We start from the raw sequence: 18,373 nt of genomic DNA on the forward strand, positions 1-18,373 counted from the left end.
CCCCCCCTCTTCTTTTTTCTCTCTTTTCTTTCAATTATTAGAGGAATTCTTTCATGTTTTTCTGTCTAAAATATATATTCATGTTTTGGGAACATAAAAATTCATTGATTTGGTTATACCTGGGATCAAATAATGGCATGGAATTAGCATTCAAATTGGCCACAAATAAATGGTACACAAGACGATCTCATTTCTGAAATATTTTGAAAATTCAATTTCTTTCCACCGCTGGAAACAAAGAAGTCATTTATATTTAATTATTTACAGTTATTCTAAATCATGTAAAATTGTAAATAAACTCACAAACTTGAGTAGTAGGATTGAGCAAAAAGTATTTATCTTCTCTTAACGAAGTAGCGATAGTTCGATTCTGATTATAAAATGATATATATATATATATATACTCTCACTTGCGGAGGCGTTTTGGGGTTAGAGCTGTCAAATGGATGGACAGAGAAGCTAGTTCGAGTACTCGTTTCGTCACCAGCCACGAGTTAAAGTTAGAAAAACCAGGTCCATATTTTAAACGGTTCTCACCAAGTTGGTCCACCTGGCTCACATCCATCTCAAGTCATCCCAGGATTAAGGCTCAGTTTCACTAAATAACTTAAATAAGTTAATAAGTTCTTTTGAAAAAAGAGTTTAAAGTATAAGACTTTTATTAATAGTAACTTATAAATAAGTTATTTTGTGTTTAGATTTTTAACTATAGAAGTACTTATTTTAAAGTTGTAGCGTTTGGATAAATAATTCAAAAAATACAATTTTTTTAACATAAGAGAATTGATATTAAAATAACGATGATAACAAATACTTTCCATTATTGAAGGTTGATTTTACATAACCAAATCACAAGATTACAATCAATCAGGCAATTGATTCTTTATTTGTTCTCTAATTAGTTCCATTTTTCTAGCACTTTCAGCATTCGGTTCTTTCCACGTAATATCATTAGAAACTGGTTCTTCTATTTCACCTTCACCTTCACTCATAAGATCAAAATTTTCATAGAATTCTTCAAATTGTTCATCGCTTGTGTCATTCCGTCGAATAAAATTGTGTAAAGCCATACAAGCACTAATAATTCTAACTTGTGTGTCAAAGGAAAACGATGGCATGGCACCTAAGATTTTTCATCTTACTTTACAACATTCAAATGAGCGTTCAATTGTACATCTAAGGCTAGAATGATAATAGTTGAATACTTCATTTCTTTCTCTTGCTTTGGGACCCAATCTAAAATGCGGAAGATGGTATTTGTGACCTTTATAAGGATCTAAGAATCCCATAAAATACGGATAGCCAGAATCTACCAAGTAGTACTTATCTAGCAAAAATTTAGTGCACCACAAAATCAGTTAATAAAAATAAAGAGTTTAATCTAATATAAATAATATCAGTCTCATATGCTAACATTTAGGAGGAAGAGGGAAATGAAGACTTTGTCTACGCACACCTTGATTGAAAATTTTAGTATCGTGTGCAGATCCCTCCCAACTTGCCCATACAAATGTGAAACACATGTTAAAATCACATATTGCCATCACATTTGTAGTTGTAATCCCTTTCTACCAATGTATGAAATTTTCTTGTCGGCAGGAACAACAACAGGTATATGAGTTCCATCTATTGCACCAATACAATTTTTAAAATATGGATAATATCTTTCATCATTTTTAATTTCCACTGGAGTATCTGTGAATTGTGGATCAGTTGGTTGAATAATATGTTGAGCAAGCTTGCAAACAGCATCCAATACACAATGAAATTGTCTAGAAATAGTTTTCCCTGAATGTTGGAATCTCTCTTCTGCATTACATATTCAACCTGGTTGTCCAATGATATATAAAAATATACCTACTTGTTCATGAATTCCAACCCTTTTGTTGTCTTCAGATTGTAAGTACTTTGTAAAACATCACAGAGATGAAGGAACACAAGCTTTTTCATCCTAAATTGCTGGTAGCAACGAATAGGATGCCCATTTAAAAGTTCATTTACCCAACCACTTCCTGTTAATCTTGAAGTTCTTCGTGGATTTTTCACAACGTACTTTAGAAAATAATCAACACAAGTTGCGATTGTTATTAAAGTCATTGTCTTCTTCTTACGTTTGGCTGCGACCTTTTGTTTGTTTTCAAATTCTTCGTCTGACACATTTGTATTTGACATCAAACTTTCAGTTGAGCTGTTAGATATCCTGTTATACAAATATTTTAAACTAATATCAAATAAACACTAGTTCACATATTAAATATAAAATAGCAAACAACCATAGAAAATAATAAAAAAATATAATCATAGAAAATATTTTTTGAACAACACATAAATACTTTAAAAAGAGACATTCTAGCAAAAAAAAACTTTAAGAACCAGACACATCTGCTGACATCCATGGATCAAGGAGAAAGGGCACACCAGCAACTTCATCCGGAGCCTCTTTTCGACCTTTCGTCAGCCCAACACTTTTCTTTCATGGCACTTCTTTTCAATGAAGAAGCTCATCCTTCAAACCAACTTGAGCTTTTGCCAAGTCCAATTACTCATTATCTTTGTTCTTTCAATACCTTTTCTACTGTTAACAATTCTTCAAATCGAGATTCATTCTTGAATACTTAGATCATTGATTCTGGTGCCACAGATCATATTGCATCAAATTTATCTTGGTTTATTTCTTACACACAAATTTCTCCTATTATTGTTCATTTACCAAATGGTTCTCGAACTACTGTTTCTTACAAAGGGCATTATTCATCAACGTAGTTGTGTTGAAACTCCTCAACAAAATGGAAGGGTAGAACGCAAGCATCAACATATTTTGAATATAGCTCGTGCTCTTATGTTTCAATCTAATTTACCATCATCTTTTTGGTCTTATGCTGTTAGACATGCTGTTTATTTACTTAATAGAGTTCCATCATCCGCAATTAATTTTAAAACACCATTTGAGATTTTATTCAATCATCCACCAAATTATCATGACCTTAAAGTTTTTGGATGCTTATGTTTTGTTTCTACCCAAATGGCAAACAGATCAAAATTTGATCCAAGAGCCAAAAAGGCTGTATTTATTGGCTTTCAACCTGGTTTTAAAGGGTATAATGTTGTTTATGATTTAGAAGATAAAAGAATTGAGATTTCTAGAAACGTAATTTTTTATGAAATGATCTTGCCCTTAGTCACAAAAAATGTCCAATTCCAGACACTCAGCCTAACATTGCCAAACACACCTTCTCAAAAACAAGATTCAGTTAGTCTTCCAGTTGAACTCGCACCTATACCCATTGACCCAACTCCACCTAGTTCTTTATTTTCTCCAACAACCTCTCCTTCTTCCTCACTATCATTTCCTAACCAAGTTGAACCCATGACTATCGAATCACTTTCAACACTAGACACCAGTCCACCATCACCTTCTCATCCCCCGTCACCTTCTTCACCACCTGAGCAACCCATCCTCGTCATTCCGACCGGCCTCACCGACCTCCAGCATATCTCTCTGATTACTTGTGTAACTCCTCTCTCATCTCTACAAATCAATCTCCCTCAAAGTGCAAGTATCCTTTATCTTCAGTCATGTCTTTTTCTTCTCTTTCATCTTCACATAAAAAGTTTATTTTATCTCTACATTCTGACGTTGAGCCAAAGTCTTTTAAGGACGCCAATCAACACTTTAATTAGCGTAGTGCTATGAAAGATGAGTTGGATGCTCTTGAGATGAACAAAACTTGGTGTCTTGTTGATTGCCCTACAGGAGTTAAGCCGGTTGGCTGTAAATGGGTCTATCGCATCAAACGCAAGCCTGATGGTTCAGTTGATCGATATAAAGCACGTCTTGTGGCTAAAGGGTTTACTCAAACTGAAGGTGTTGATTTCTTGGAAACTTTCTCCCCTGTTGTCAAGCCTGCCACCATCAGATTAGTTTTGGCATTGGCCTCTATGAAGCATTGGCCTATACATCAGTTGGATGTCAATAATGCTTTCTTACATGGAGATCTTTCTGAGGATGTTTATATGACTCTGCCACCTGGATTTATATCTCCTCAACCGAATCAATACTGTAAGCTACTAAAGTCACTGTATGATTTACGACAATCTAATCGTATGTGGTATGACAAACTTTCTCATCTTTTGCTATCTCATGGATATCAGCAGACCTCATCTGATTATAGTTTATTTGTCAAATTCATTGGTGATCAAATTTCTATCCTTTTAGTCTATGTTGACGACATTGTTCTCACTGGTAATTTCATTTCTGAACTTGCTGCCATTAAGTCTATTTTGCACCAACACTTCCGAATTAAAGACTTGGGCCCATTAAAATATTTTTTGGGTATTGAGGTTGCTCAATCAGAGAAGGGAATTTGCTTATCTCAGAGAAAATATTGTCTTGATTTTTTGGAAGATTCTGGTTTATTAGGTGCTAAACCTGCCTCTGTTCCAATGGATAGTACCACAAGACTATATCAAGACAAAAGTCCCCTGCTATCCGACCCTTTTGTATATCGTCGTTTGGTTGGCCGTCTTATCTATCTCACCACTACTCGACCGGACATCATGTATGCCACTCAACAATTAAGTCAATTCATGGCATCTCCTACTGAATCTCATCTTCAAGCTGCCAAGCATGTGTTACGATATCTGAAAACTAGTCCCGGCAAAGGACTTTTCTTTCCAAGGGAATCAGAAATTCAGCTTCTCGGCTTCAGTGACTCTGATTGGGCCGGATGTCCTGACACTCGGCGATCTTTAACAGGTTATTATTTCTTCTTAGGTAGTTCTTTAATCTCTTGGAAGACCAAGAAACAAACCACCGTTGTCCGCTCATCCACGGAAGCAGAATATCGTGCACTTGCCAACACAACTTGTGAACTTCAATGGATACTAAATGTGTTACAATTTTTACGCATCTCTCCTATCCGCCCACCAGTTTTATATTGTGATAATCAAAGTGCTCTTCATATTGCTGCTAACCCGGTTTTTCATGAACGGACTAAACATTTAGAGGTTGATTGTCACTTGGTTCGACAAAAAGCTCAAGCTGGAGTGATGAAACTTCTCCCAATTCCCTCCTCTGGGCAACTAGCTGACATCTTCACCAAGCCTTTGTCTCCTCAACCCTTCTATCTTAATCTGAATAAGCTTAGTTTTCTTGACATCTTTCATCCTCCAGCTTGCGGGGGCATATTAAACCACTCTTCCACCTTAGCCCATGACAACAATAAAGACGTCTCACGGTCCACAAATTCAGCCCAACAGAATACACAAATTAAATTATAATTTAGTCTTTATCTTATCTTATAGTTATCTGCTAAACTATGAGTCTTCAACCAACCAAGTTGTAAGGCAAAATCTTCTAGCCCCATAAAACTCTCTCTATTCGACCTTTTGCCATTAGTTTTGTAGCTATAAAGAATATATCACTCCCCAGTTCTAGCCCAGGTAATTGTTTGAGAACAGCTAAACAAGTAGATATGTAACAGCCCAGACCACCCGCTAGCACGATATTGTCCGCTTTGGCACACAAGGCCTCACGGTTTTGCCTTCGACGATAGGGATGCTAGCCGAAGCCCCCCACACTCACTCGTCAAAACGCGTCATGCTAGGGAGAGGTATCCACACCCTTATAAGGCATGCTTCGTTCCTCTCCCCAACCGATGTGGGCCTTACAATCCACCCCCCTAAGGGAGCCCAGCGCCCTCGCTGGCACATCGATCCGGGTTCTGGCTCTGATACCATCTGTAACAGCCCAGACCACCCGCTAGCACGATATTGTCCGCTTTGGCACACAAGGCCTCACGGTTTTGCCTTCGACGATAGGGATGCTAGCCGAAGCCCCCCACACTCACTCGTCAAAACACGTCATGCTAGGGAGAGGTATCCACACCCTTATAAGGCATGCTTCGTTCCCCTCCCCAACCGATGTGGGCCTTACAAGATATACTTGGTACGTTATTTCTATGAGCTATTTCGTTGACATTTTCTTCTTCAAACACATTAATTATACGTTCTAGTTGAGTTGAAAGTTGAGAGGCTCTAGACCCTTTTCCAACCTTTCTTCTCTTTTGTCTCATTGCACTAGGAAGCGTTGATTCATCATTTAACTCATCTTCTAAACCTTCTTCCTCATTACCATTATCTTCGTCATTATATCTATCGTTATAACTATCATTTATATCTTCAGAAGGTGCCCATGCACCTACACCAGTAGCTACAACATCTTCAAAAAGAAACTCCATTTCATCAAGATGTTTTGGACCTTCCTCTCTAAATTTTGCCACATCAGAATTTTCCTGAGACGATAAAATGACAATTAAAAATCTCTCGATAAAATTGATATTTCTGAAATAGTTTTAAAAAATGCAACATACCTGAATCTTAGCATCCCACCAATCATCACTTGCTTGTATGGTTTTCTTAATAGGATCCCAACCAAGACCGGTCTCTTTTCCTTTTAGTTTAGCCCATAGTCCCCATTCTCTTTTCATAGCCTCTCACTTGTTTTTTAAATTGTTTAGACTCATAATTTAAACCAGTCTCTTTTAAGAATTTTGTTTTTAAATTTGCCCAACCAACTTTGTTAAAATGTGTTCCAGGTCTATTTCAGCCACCATCTCTTCTTTACATATTTTCATGAATATAACAATATTTCGTTCATTCTAATCAGCTTTAAATTTTCTTTCGGACTTGCCACTTTCATGAATTTGTTGGGGAAGAACATAAAAAAAATTATAAAAATAATTATAAAAATAATAGCAAGTTGTATAAAAATAAAATCACATATAAAAAAATAAAATTAAAATCACATATAAAAAAAATTAAAACTGAGATCTCATAGCATACACAATGTTCAATACAAAATTAATAATAAAAATAGAATGATAAAATGATAAAAAAAAATATCTTGGAAGGAATATATGCTGGTTCAGATGGAACAGAAGATGGTGGTGAAGGGTCAATACTTCCAACAGATGAATCGTTACCTGAAAATGGTGGTGGAGGGCCAACACTTCCAGTAGATGGAACATTGCGTGAAGATGATGGTAGAAAGCCAGTGCTTCTAGAAGATGGAACCTTGCCTGAAAATGGTGGCTCGCCAGTATTTCCAGCAGAAACAGGAAACATTTTTTCACAGAATCAAGAACGAAAGTAGATTTTTTTGTTTTGAAATCAATTTTTTTTTTACGGAAGTGATAAAATGACTTATTAAAAAGGAGATAAGTCATCTATTTCTACTTCTTCCAAAAGTTGCAAATTAACTTTTCAGAAAAGTTAAAAGCTCTTCTTTAAAATGGTGCCAAACACGCTTATCGTAACTTTTCATAATTCAAAAGTAAAAAAAAAGTAGCTTTTGTCACTTCCCAAACGGGCTCTAAGTACGGCAGCTATCAAGGAGGCATTGGCAGCAGCAAGCACGGTCACAACTAAATTGTTCAAATTCATCCCTAATTCACCCTTAATCAATCCAAAGAAGTGAAGAACTATGTGATCTTGGGCATTCCACTGTCTTGTAATAGCTTTTAAAAAACTTGAAATGATGATTTAAGTAGACTTATTTCTGCACATCTACATTTTAGGATCTATGTTATGTGTTTGAAGTGTATTTTTGTGATATTAAGCTTCATAAAACTATACACTTTAGGAGACTTATTCTTTTTGAAAAACTTTTAGGAAATTTAGCTGTGACAAACTTGTTTATATAACTTTCAATCTATGTTATGTGTTTATGTATGCAATTTTTAAGTTTATTTCTTCAACGGTTTAATGTTTTTTTAGATATTGAAAACATAACTTTAACAACATACTGATATCATAACTTGAATTGCATTTAGATTACAGGATACATAAATAATCTAAATGGCATGTTTCAATACACAACAAAAATCTAGAACAATTCATTTTTCTATTCGGATTTCTATAATTTATTTCTCAAGCACTACATACATAAAAAGCAACACAAACAGCACATACAATTATACCAATATACTAAGTTAATGGATTTTTTTTTCTTCTCTAAAACAGCCATCCTATAATCCAATTCCTCTTCCTCTTCAACAACTTCAACATTTTTCTCACTCAAATGTCTTTTATCAGAGATGCAACCGTTGCTTCCAATTCTAACAAGATGCTCATCGACCCAAACAAAAAATTTGCAATGCGGTTGCTTTTCCTGTTAAAATCCCAAAATCATTTACTATCTAAAACCATTTCAAATCAAAATCTCCAAATTTTTTATCTTACCTTATAGAATGGGCAACCCAAGAAGATTATGTTAGGATTGCTAATGGTCATCGACATATACATTATTGCATAAACTCTATAGAAGCACCTCGCGACGACGCCGTCGTTTAAGTCTCCGGCATACACAACACACGGAACTGAGCTTGAAGCTGAATTTTCTTATCTCATTCCACCGACGCTTCTTCTTGAGGTTGATGATGCTCCATTGGTAGCCATTGTTGATGCAGGTAGAACTCCTCACCACCAGCCTATACGAAGAAACGCAATCAATTTAATGATTAAGGCTACACACAAAACGACATAGTTTTGAGAGAGAGGGACTTATCTGTCCAATTTTTAAAACTATCCTCCCACTTATATGCCACGCGTGTACCCGTAACGTCAGGTCATCAGAACGGGAGCCACACCAAACTTTTTCGTTGGGTCTGATGGAAGCATTTGCACGGAGGGATTCATCCGTTCAATTTTTATGGAGGTCGGAAATTTAAAAGTATTTTCAAATGGTCAAGGACAAAAATATCCACGAAAAAAAGATCAAAGTCCTATTTGTCATTTTCTCTAAAATTTTTAAATTGTAATATTCTTAAGTTTATGTGAACTTTATTATATGTTTATTTTAATTTGCGCCATCTATAATTCATGTAATTGACTTACTTAATAATTATAAATCTATATTATGTATTCAGTCATTAATTAATATTTTTAAATAATATTAAATGTTCAGAAACAATCTAAAAATATAAGTTATCCAAATATCAAAAATATCATATGATAAATCACTGCTAATGTTATGTATAGTTATTACAAACTATGTTGTTGAGATATTAATTATATTTATGTATAAATTATCAACTAAATTATCATTGCATAAAGCTATTACCTAATATTGATGTAGAAAAATCAGGAAAATCGTGTAAGCAAATTAGGAAACAAAAAAAAAATATTTATAAGTATTTATTATAATAATATTAAATTTTAAATTAACATTTAATATTTTTAATAATTATGTAAAATTAAAAAATAATTAATTTAAGTGAGTAAATATAAAATAAAAAATTAATTAAATTAAATATAAAATTACTCATTAGAATAAAAAGACAAAAGTGTAAGGAGATTTTAAATTTTACATGAGTAAAAGAGTTAATAAGATAAAGTTATTAATTAGGATATGTCTAATAAGTTATAATATATTTATAAAAAGGCATCAATAATATCAAAAAAGCATCATAGCCTAGTGGTTACAAATTCCTTTATTTTCCAGGAGTGCCAGGTGACACTGCATCAAATTTTTTAAAATCCACGAGCTGACGTCATCTGCGGTCTGACCGGTACGGTTTCGATGAACGCGGTTTCGATGAACGAGAGTCAACCTATAGAAATTTTTATTCATAATGAAAAAGTTAGCGTTTAGAGATAATTATAATGATATAAATTACATACGTATATATTTTTATAGAAAAAATTTACATACTTATAGATAAAGTTATTGAAAAGAAGGGAATTAAATCAAAAACGAAGTTAAAAGAGTTTAATCGGTTTGTATGCTTGTGCGGTTTGATTGTTAACTCGGACCGATTAGGGGTCCGGTTCACCGGTTTTCTGGTCGAACCGGCCAGTCCGGTCCGGATGATAACTATGCTTTCAAGAATAAGAGTCAACCTATAGAGATTTTTATTCATAATGAAAAAGTTAGCGTTTAGAGATAATTATAATGATATAAATTACATACGTATATATTTTTATAGAAAAAATTTACATACTTATAGATAAAGTTATTGAAAAGAAGGGAATTAAATCAATTTGATTGTTAACTCGGACCGATTAAGGATCCGGTTCACCGGTTTTTTGGTCGAACCGGCCGGTCCGGTCCGAATTTGATAACTATGCTTTCAAGAACGAGAGTCAACCTATAGAGATTTTTATTCATAATGAAAAAGTTAGCGTTTAGAGATAATTATAATGATATAAATTACATACGTATATATTTTTATAGAAAAAATTTACATACTTATAGATAAAGTTATTGAAAAGAAGGGAATTAAATCAAAAACGAAGTTAAAAAAGCTATTTAATAGTTTGCCTACTTATATGGATTATTTTATACGATATAGATATTAACACTTAATACCACTAACCGCATTTGAACTTAATAAAGGTCTTGATCAATTTAGATTTTGTCAAAATTAAGTTTATTTAAAAAAAAATTGCATGATAATACATTAAAGAAAAAGGTACATTAAATTTTTATTTTTCAATTGAAAAAGAATTTAATAAGAAGGAATTAAGTGATTTTTCTTAGTATCTCTAATTAAGGTATTGTCTACAGTTATTTATTATGTTTATTATCATGCAACACGCGAAAGATTGAAAGTTTAGGATTTTTGGATTAGGATTTAGAATTATAGTTTATGTTTTAGGATATAAGATTTAGGGGTAAGGATTTAGAATTTTTTGGATTACCATCTTAAGTTCAGTGATTTACTATTCATGATTTAGTGTTTATGCATTAGGATTTGCATATAGGAGTTTTTTTTTTAGTTTATGATATGTGGTTTATGGATTAGGATTTATAATTTAGAGTTTAGCAATTATAGGTTCAAGATTTAAGATTTTTCAATTACGATTTATGGTTGAAAAATATGATTGATGCATAGAAATCGGAATTTAGTATTTTTTGGATTACAGTTTAAACTTTAGCCTTTTTAGATTAGGCTTTAAGATTTAAGGATTAGAGTTAGTGTTAAGAATTAGGAATTAAGATTTAATATTTTTAGATTAGAATTTAGAATTTAAAATTTAAAATTTTGACATTAGAGTTTAGGATTTATGGTTAATGTTTAGGATTTAAGATAGAGTTTTTTAAATTAGGGTATAGGGCTTATAAATTAGGGTTTAGGATTCATAGTTTAAGAATTAGGGGTTTAGAATTTATGGTTCTTGAATTAGGAATTAGAATTTGTGTTTCAGAATTAGGATTTAGTATTCTTTTTATTAGGATTTTGTGTTTAAGTTGTAGAGTTTAGGCATTGGGGTTTTAAATTTACTATTAATATATAAATTAGAATTTTGAGTTTAGTATTTTAGATTTACAACTAGTTAGATTAGGATAAGTGGTTTAGGGAATATTGTTTTAAGTTTTAGGGTATGAGATTTAAGAGTAGGGGTTTAGGATTAATAATAAACAATAAGTAAATTAAGTCTAAAGAGTGATCTCAAAGTCGACATCTATATTTTCATTCGACAAACTTGGGCTTGACTAATACTGCCTATGTAAGAATCAAATCAATTAATACTAAAAATCAAATCTATTCTTACAGTAACAAATTCAACTCATTGATAATTTTTAACAACAAATTCAACTATACTAATTCTCAGCAACAAAAAATTTAACTCCAAAGATGATTTACAACAATAAATGATTTATCTAAGTGATTATTTCAGCAAAAAAAAAAAATCAAGATTCAATGATGATAATCAGCAACAAATTCAACTCAGTGATGATTTTTATTAACCAAAAAATTAGCTCAGCGATATTTTCAACAGCAAATTCAACTTACAGCAACAAATTCAACAAGTCCTAGTTCAGTTATGATTTACAGCAACATTTAGATCATCAACAAGGTAAATTAATTAATTAGAAACTCAACATCTCAAAATATAGGGAGAAGGAAAATGAGAAAAAGATAGAACAGAGAAAGCGATGATGCAGGAACTCACTAATCCATGGCAGTCGACGACGGCGAGGACCTCAAACCAGAAGACGACAACCCCATGGAAGACAAGTAGACAACAAAGCAAGCAAATTAGGGGGAAGACAATGACCACCACAAGCCGAGGGACCAGATGCTGGTTTCGTCTGCTTCTGCCGGTGGCAAAGATGAGCGCAGGTAAGGTGGCGACTGAGAGCGAGACGGCGGTGACAACACAGCGCGCAACGGCAACCTTGAGTGCGAGACAGTGAGTAAGCGAGCGAGACCAGAGACGTGAGTGAGTGCGATGACAACACCAACCATGAGAGAGGTGAGAGAGCTTGAGCTTAGGTAATACAGTGAGGAGAAAGAGCCTTGAGAGAAGAGAGACGTTGAGGGCTTGAGATAAGATTAGGACGCCGTTTTCGCGTTACAAAAGAAAAAAGTGCGGTTATATAAACCGACCGGGTCAATTTTTTCCCCCAAAAAATCTAGGCCGGTCAACCCAGATTTTAGCGGGTCTAATGTTTGAACATCTAGAGGATGACTCGAGTCGGGTTTAATAACTATGGAGCTAAGTGCTAGAACATTCAGACATTTGGCGGGATTTGTCCCCCTTTCTCTTTTTTTCATGTAAAATTTCTTTTTATTTGTTAATGTATATATACCTAAGAACAATCATTAACAATATTTGATTTAATGAAAAATAGATAGTCGTATTTTAATACAAAAATGATATTTATATACTAAAATCAGTCATTATATATTTGCGTATAAATATTTGTTGTTTAATTTATTTTTAATATATTTTATATTTTAATATATATTTTATACTAGTAGTTAGTTTTAATAATTAATTTTGATGTACACCTAACATAATTAATTTTAATAATGCCACTTATTTTCTCTACAAATTCATGCAAATATATAATACAAAGTGTTTGTGTAAAGTATTATGAAAAAGAAAGTTGACATTATCATTTTCCCATTTAATGTAATAATATGTAGTTAGTAACATCATTTTTGTATAGTAGTTTGCATTTTTTATTTTGCTTCTCATAGTTATACGAATTGTTCCCACAATTTTTAGTATTACAATTTACAACTGATTTAGTTAATGACAGATTATGAACATTTGTGCTCACAACGCTGCAAAAAGCATTGGGATTGGTCGGCTAGACCTGGACTAACATATTTCATTTGATGTTAAATAAATTTGCATTGTCCGCGTCATAAATGTCTTTCTACCCATATTTCATTGATCTCTTCCCCCATGATACAATAATTAAATTTCTCTGTTACATGTGAAGTATCTTTTAAGTTATATATTGTCAATAATGTACTTATGTACAGACTGCAGAACGTTGGTGCTACCACCAACCCCTTCCACCAAAAAAAAAACAACTACAAACTACCAAATAATGGGTGCTCTTGCTTTTCTACTATCTTTGCATTGCAACATAAAATAGTCATTCCTACTCCCTACATTATGTCCATTTCTATGGATTATTTTGATTGCCAATTGGAAGGGAATATATAAAGCCCTCTACTTATTGTTTTAGTGGCAACAACTCAAGAATTTCTTATTCTCTTATCATGCTTTGTTTGCTACCTCTGGAAACAAACACCTCTTCTGGTTTAACTTTTATCTTGACTGGATTCCCTAGCTTTGATTTATCTTCCATTCTTGCAATTTCTGAAGCTTTTGCACATACAGGAAAACTTTGATCATCCCATGACTCCAAAATCACACCGGAACCTATGCATTTCCTTCCCTCATAGAAGGCCGCAAATTGCCCAGCTGCTAGGCCTTGATCATCTTCAGATAACCGGACAACAGCAACGCTTTCTTGACCATCCTTTCCTACTTCCATTTCGAAACTACAATCGTAGAATCCCGGACCGTGTTGCACCTGAAATGGTTCAAGATAACAGAACTTACAGTACTATACACACAACGAAAATGTTTCTAGTTTCTCCAAACAGGGAAGAAAAACTGAAATTCGAGAGAACTTCTCACCTTGCATTGAAGCTGACTTGTCTGGGTTGCAGGCAGCCCACTCAACCATTTTAAAGAGCTTACACGAAATAGGCGCCTTCTTTTGTCATAGGAAAAGTAATTTCTTGACACAAAGACTACATTGTTTTTAATATCCCTTTCAACAACATACCTGTGCGAGAAGAAAAATGGGATAAGAAACTTTACAAGGAGGCCAAAATTAATCCTTTAGACTAGGATAAATATACAATGAAAGCAAATTTTAAAATGAATCTAGATGGAGAAACTTATTGAAGAGCAAAAGCTTGATCCCTTTCAAGAAAATTATCAAAAGTTTAAGAACCTCCCAGTGTGAACTATATAGTTCAGACTTTCATACTTCTTCACCTACAATATGTGGGATCTATCTTCAGGATAAAATGGAATCTATAATTATATGATTTAAACTTCATTAGATAGATAATACAGTTGATGCCAAAAAGAAACATAGAGGGAACAAACCATGGGCTCCCAGGTAGACGTAAACCCTGGTGCTGGCCAATAGTATAAAACCAGAATCCCCGATGTTTGCCAAGGAAATCTCCTGTCTCAGCTTCTAGTATGATACCTTCCCTCTCCCCAATATGTCTTGCAACAAATTCACTGAACCTTATCTGTTACCCAGAAGGTAAAGACATGGTTTTGAATAAGAAAACTATTTTTGAGATTTGTTTCAAAATACTAAAATGTGAACTAATTGACAACATAAAAGTAAATTATTCAAAATGTAAATTAACATGAATAAAGTTTCAGAATCAACATCATCCACATTTCAAATCAATTCAAAAGAATCATTGGTGATATGTAGAAGAATCAATTCCTCAAAACTTTGACATAGATATAGTGTAATAGAACTGTTTACTTTGCATACCTTGCCCAAAAAGCATATACCTTGTGAATCCTTTCTATCCTTATTTGGAAGATCAAATTCTGTTGCTAGCCTGCGGACTTCGTCCTGCAAAATTTGTGGCAGAAGACAAAAGTTAGACTTCAAATTTTATTTTTCACAATGCAGTGCTATAATTGTTTTTAATCTTTTCATTTACAAAAAAATATTAGCATTCCCGAAATGATAAAAAAATGTTAACTAAACAGGACAAAATAACTTCTTGGGCCTTTCATAAGTGGTTAGTGCAAAACATATAATTTTCAAACTCAAATTACAATTCAGGGCACTACAAAAATAACAAGTATTTTCTGAATGCATACAGCCGATTAGTCATGCTAGACCATCATAAAAGTGACAACATAACGCACAAAAATAAAGCATTGTAATTGGTACAAGTCAGTCACAACAAACCTTGGAAATACACCCAAGAGGAAAAAGAAGTTGCTTCAGCTGGGACTGTGAGAGGTGTGAAAGGAAATACGTTTGATCTTTCACCTAAAATTTTAAAACCACATAAGAAACCAACTGCTAATAAAAATATTTACCTGACTAACGAGACAGCAAACACTTAATAGGACTTCTAAAAAAATTTAAGTTAATCTGTCTAAATTCTTCACAGAAAGCTGACTATGTATATCACCTATAAACCTGAAATGCAAACAAGATCAGGTAATGATAATAGTATATACATCTCATATGGGTACCATGTCTTGTGACAGCTCCAGAACAGATGGTTCCTCCATTTGATCTGCACATGGGTGGATAACATTTGCATAATGTCCGGAGGCAACATAGTCAAATCCCATACCACTTATTGCATCCAAAAATGCACCTGAAAAACTAATGTTTGATTATCGAAAGAGTACACAGAATAAACCATGGCAGTGAATTTGTTCATCACATGTAATTCAATGCACACCAAATTTTATTCTTGTGTTACAGAGAACATCCGGATTAGGAGTTTGGCCACAACGATACTCTTCAATGATGTAAGAAACCTGATATGTAGCATGTGTGCATCTTAATTAGAATTACTCAATTATTTTAATAGTCTAATTACATGAATGTGCTATAATTTGATGTTTGACAGCTTGGGTGAAACTGAGTAAAGAATAGACAAAAACAAGTTCAAGAGAGGAGTTCATTTCATCATACCACATTGTTCCAGTATTCATAGGTCAAATGTACAACTTCTAATGGCACCTCAACCTGTAATAAAACTCGTTTGCATTATACATAAGCAACAATGAGCTCTTTCTTTTGAGTAGTGAACAAGGAAAGAAATTAACCTGATTACAAACAGCTTTGGCATACTTCAAATCCTCTTCCCAGGGGCACTCTGACCAAAAGTTCTCAAAATCTTCCTACAGATAAAAGCCATGCGTCAGAACCAATCTAAGCGAGTGTGTTGGGAATAGTTCGATTAAGGTGCAGTTTTGTTAACTACATGCCAGCATACACTAGGTCAAATCATGTCATGAACACTCAGTTGTGAGAATTTAATGAGGGATTAGAGTTCGGAGGGAGCAGTACTTGGAACCAAATCTTGAGGTAGAAGGCGGTGCAGGAATGGCCGGCGGCGTGGAGGAGCCGGAGGGCGACGCTGCTGTCGACACCGCCGCTGAGAAGTACTGCGACTCGGAGGCGCTTGTGAGGCATGGAGCAGCGGAGATAAGGTTGGAGATCAACATGGAAGGAGGAGGAAGAGGAGGAGGAGAAAGAGTCACTGGGAGCAAGTGCCGCGAAGGCGGACAGAGGAGAGAGGAGGTTTGAGATGGGGAACTGGAGGAGAGGTGGGCGGCAAGGGAATCGAAGTGTTGGGAGAGGAAGAGAAGCCATTGGCTTCCAGTAGCTCCATTGCACCGCCACTCTCAGCATCATACCCTCCTTCACCTTCTTCGCTCTTGCAGCTCGAAAACAGAAAATACTCATAAGAAGCATCCTAAGCAGTAAAAGGGCCAAAAATAAAAAGAGAGAAGAAAATTTCAATTTCATATTGCTTTGTTGTTGCCCTACCCTACCACCAATATCAATCGTTTCTCCCTGCATTTATTTGCTTTTTGCTAACAAAACAAATCAAAAATCCCGTGACATAACATAAAGGTGTTTGAGTAAACACTCAAATTTGGTCTTAAAAATAAGAACATAAAAAGCAAACGTGAATTGCAATAAACTCAACCAAGAGCATAGTTGTCAAAATCGAATCCGTAATTAAACCAGTTATGCTACTAGTTTACTAGTTAAACCGATGACTGAGTCCCACGTAAATAAAAATATATAACAATCAATAACTTAATATTAAAATTTGAATTAGTCAGATTACAATGATATTTTAATTTAACAACAATCAAGTTTCAATTAATTAGTACTACAATAGTATCTTAATTTAACACATAAGAATAACAATTCATGAATTATATCTAAGAAATAATTCAGAAATTCAGAAATTTAATAATTCATAAACTAATTCACAACTGATTCAAAACCAATCCAAAACAAATTCAACTAATTCAGCAATTTAAAAACAATTCAACATTTCAATTCTGCCAAGAAGCTAAAATTGAATGAAAAACTATGCAATAGCTTAGCTTAAAAGAACAAATAATAGTAAAGGAACCCTTTGAGAAAACAGAATGAAAACCAACAACCTATTGTAATCTGAATATACCTCTTCATTAGAGTAAGGAAAAAAAAAGTGTATACAAAAGCAATGATCTATATCTCTTTCTTTAGAGTCTGATGACTCGTAGCTATTTATACATGTACTGCAAAATTATTATGCAGACAAATAACCAACTTGAGAACACCAATTCTAACTAATCAATCTTGAGTCTTTTTGACTTCTTTCTTTAATATCTTTGCTAGCTTTATTTATACCTTCAACAAATTCAACCACTGTCATAGTTAGTTATTTCTAATCAGCTCATAAACCAATCAACAATAAAATTCACAGCAATAACACAAGAAATTTTAGCAATTCAACAAATTCAGAAATTCAGTAATTCATAAACAAGTTTAGAATTGATTTAAAACCAATCCAACTAATTCAGCCATTCAAAACTGTTCGGTTGCTCGCTTATCGAACGGGTCGGATCTGAAGGTGAGGAAAGTGAAGCGACTAGGAGATGGGTGTTGATGAGCCTTGACATGGGATTCCTCCGGACTGCCGAGCAGTGTATGTGGGAGGGGGGTCCACCTGCAAAAGGACTCCGACGCCCAAGTCAGTGTCCGTACGAGATGGTGGGTTTATGTCAGAGTAGGTGACGTACTTGGGAGAGGGGTAGGACCCTCCCCTTATATAGTCTGTACCAGCGTGGGTCCCATATGGGCAGACCTTCTTTCCTAGAAGCTTCCTCTCTAGTTGTCCAGGTTCACGCAGAGGGAGGTGTTGCTCGGGTCACCCCTTGGTTGGCCCTCATTAACCCATCGGGTCGGCGCGAACGCCCGGACCTTAGTCCCAAGTTAATGGGTTGGGCCGGAACAGTGCCCCCAACGCGTTGGCCATGAGGGCGAGCG

General features: G+C 34.4%; 2 protein-coding genes and 1 long non-coding RNA gene across 7 annotated transcripts; 1 reads left to right on the forward strand and 2 right to left on the reverse strand.

Moving 5' to 3' along the window:
- LOC107607609 (uncharacterized protein At2g29880) lies at positions 5,357–6,488 on the reverse strand. The gene is made up of 3 exons (XM_016309541.1): positions 6,372–6,488; positions 5,945–6,293; positions 5,357–5,460 (listed from the first exon to the last, which is right to left on the reverse strand). The coding sequence occupies exons 1-3, from the start codon at positions 6,486–6,488 to the stop codon at positions 5,357–5,359; spliced, it is 570 nt and encodes a 189-aa protein (XP_016165027.1).
- LOC110264713 lies at positions 11,693–12,210 on the forward strand. Its single transcript, XR_002350884.1, has 2 exons — positions 11,693–11,735; positions 11,817–12,210. It is a non-coding gene; the product is annotated as an uncharacterized LOC110264713 (long non-coding RNA).
- Positions 13,221–16,947, reverse strand: LOC107610164 (tRNA-specific 2-thiouridylase MnmA). Of its 5 annotated transcripts, none has more exons than XM_021106199.1 (11): positions 16,827–16,947; positions 16,391–16,784; positions 16,147–16,221; positions 16,013–16,066; positions 15,777–15,855; positions 15,562–15,689; positions 15,269–15,352; positions 14,840–14,923; positions 14,431–14,582; positions 13,951–14,101; positions 13,221–13,843 (listed from the first exon to the last, which is right to left on the reverse strand). In XM_021106199.1, the coding sequence occupies exons 1-11, from the start codon at positions 16,904–16,906 to the stop codon at positions 13,514–13,516; spliced, it is 1,611 nt and encodes a 536-aa protein (XP_020961858.1). In that variant the 5' UTR covers positions 16,907–16,947; the 3' UTR covers positions 13,221–13,513. The 5 variants fall into 5 exon arrangements, with proteins under 5 accessions (XP_020961858.1, XP_020961859.1, XP_016167742.2 ...); XM_021106200.1 differs by having other exon boundaries at positions 16,391–16,760; positions 16,879–16,894; XM_016312256.2 differs by having other exon boundaries at positions 16,391–16,925.

Source organism: Arachis ipaensis, chromosome B07 (genome assembly GCF_000816755.2).
Source record: "Arachis ipaensis cultivar K30076 chromosome B07, Araip1.1, whole genome shotgun sequence".
NCBI lineage: Eukaryota > Viridiplantae > Streptophyta > Magnoliopsida > Fabales > Fabaceae > Arachis > Arachis ipaensis.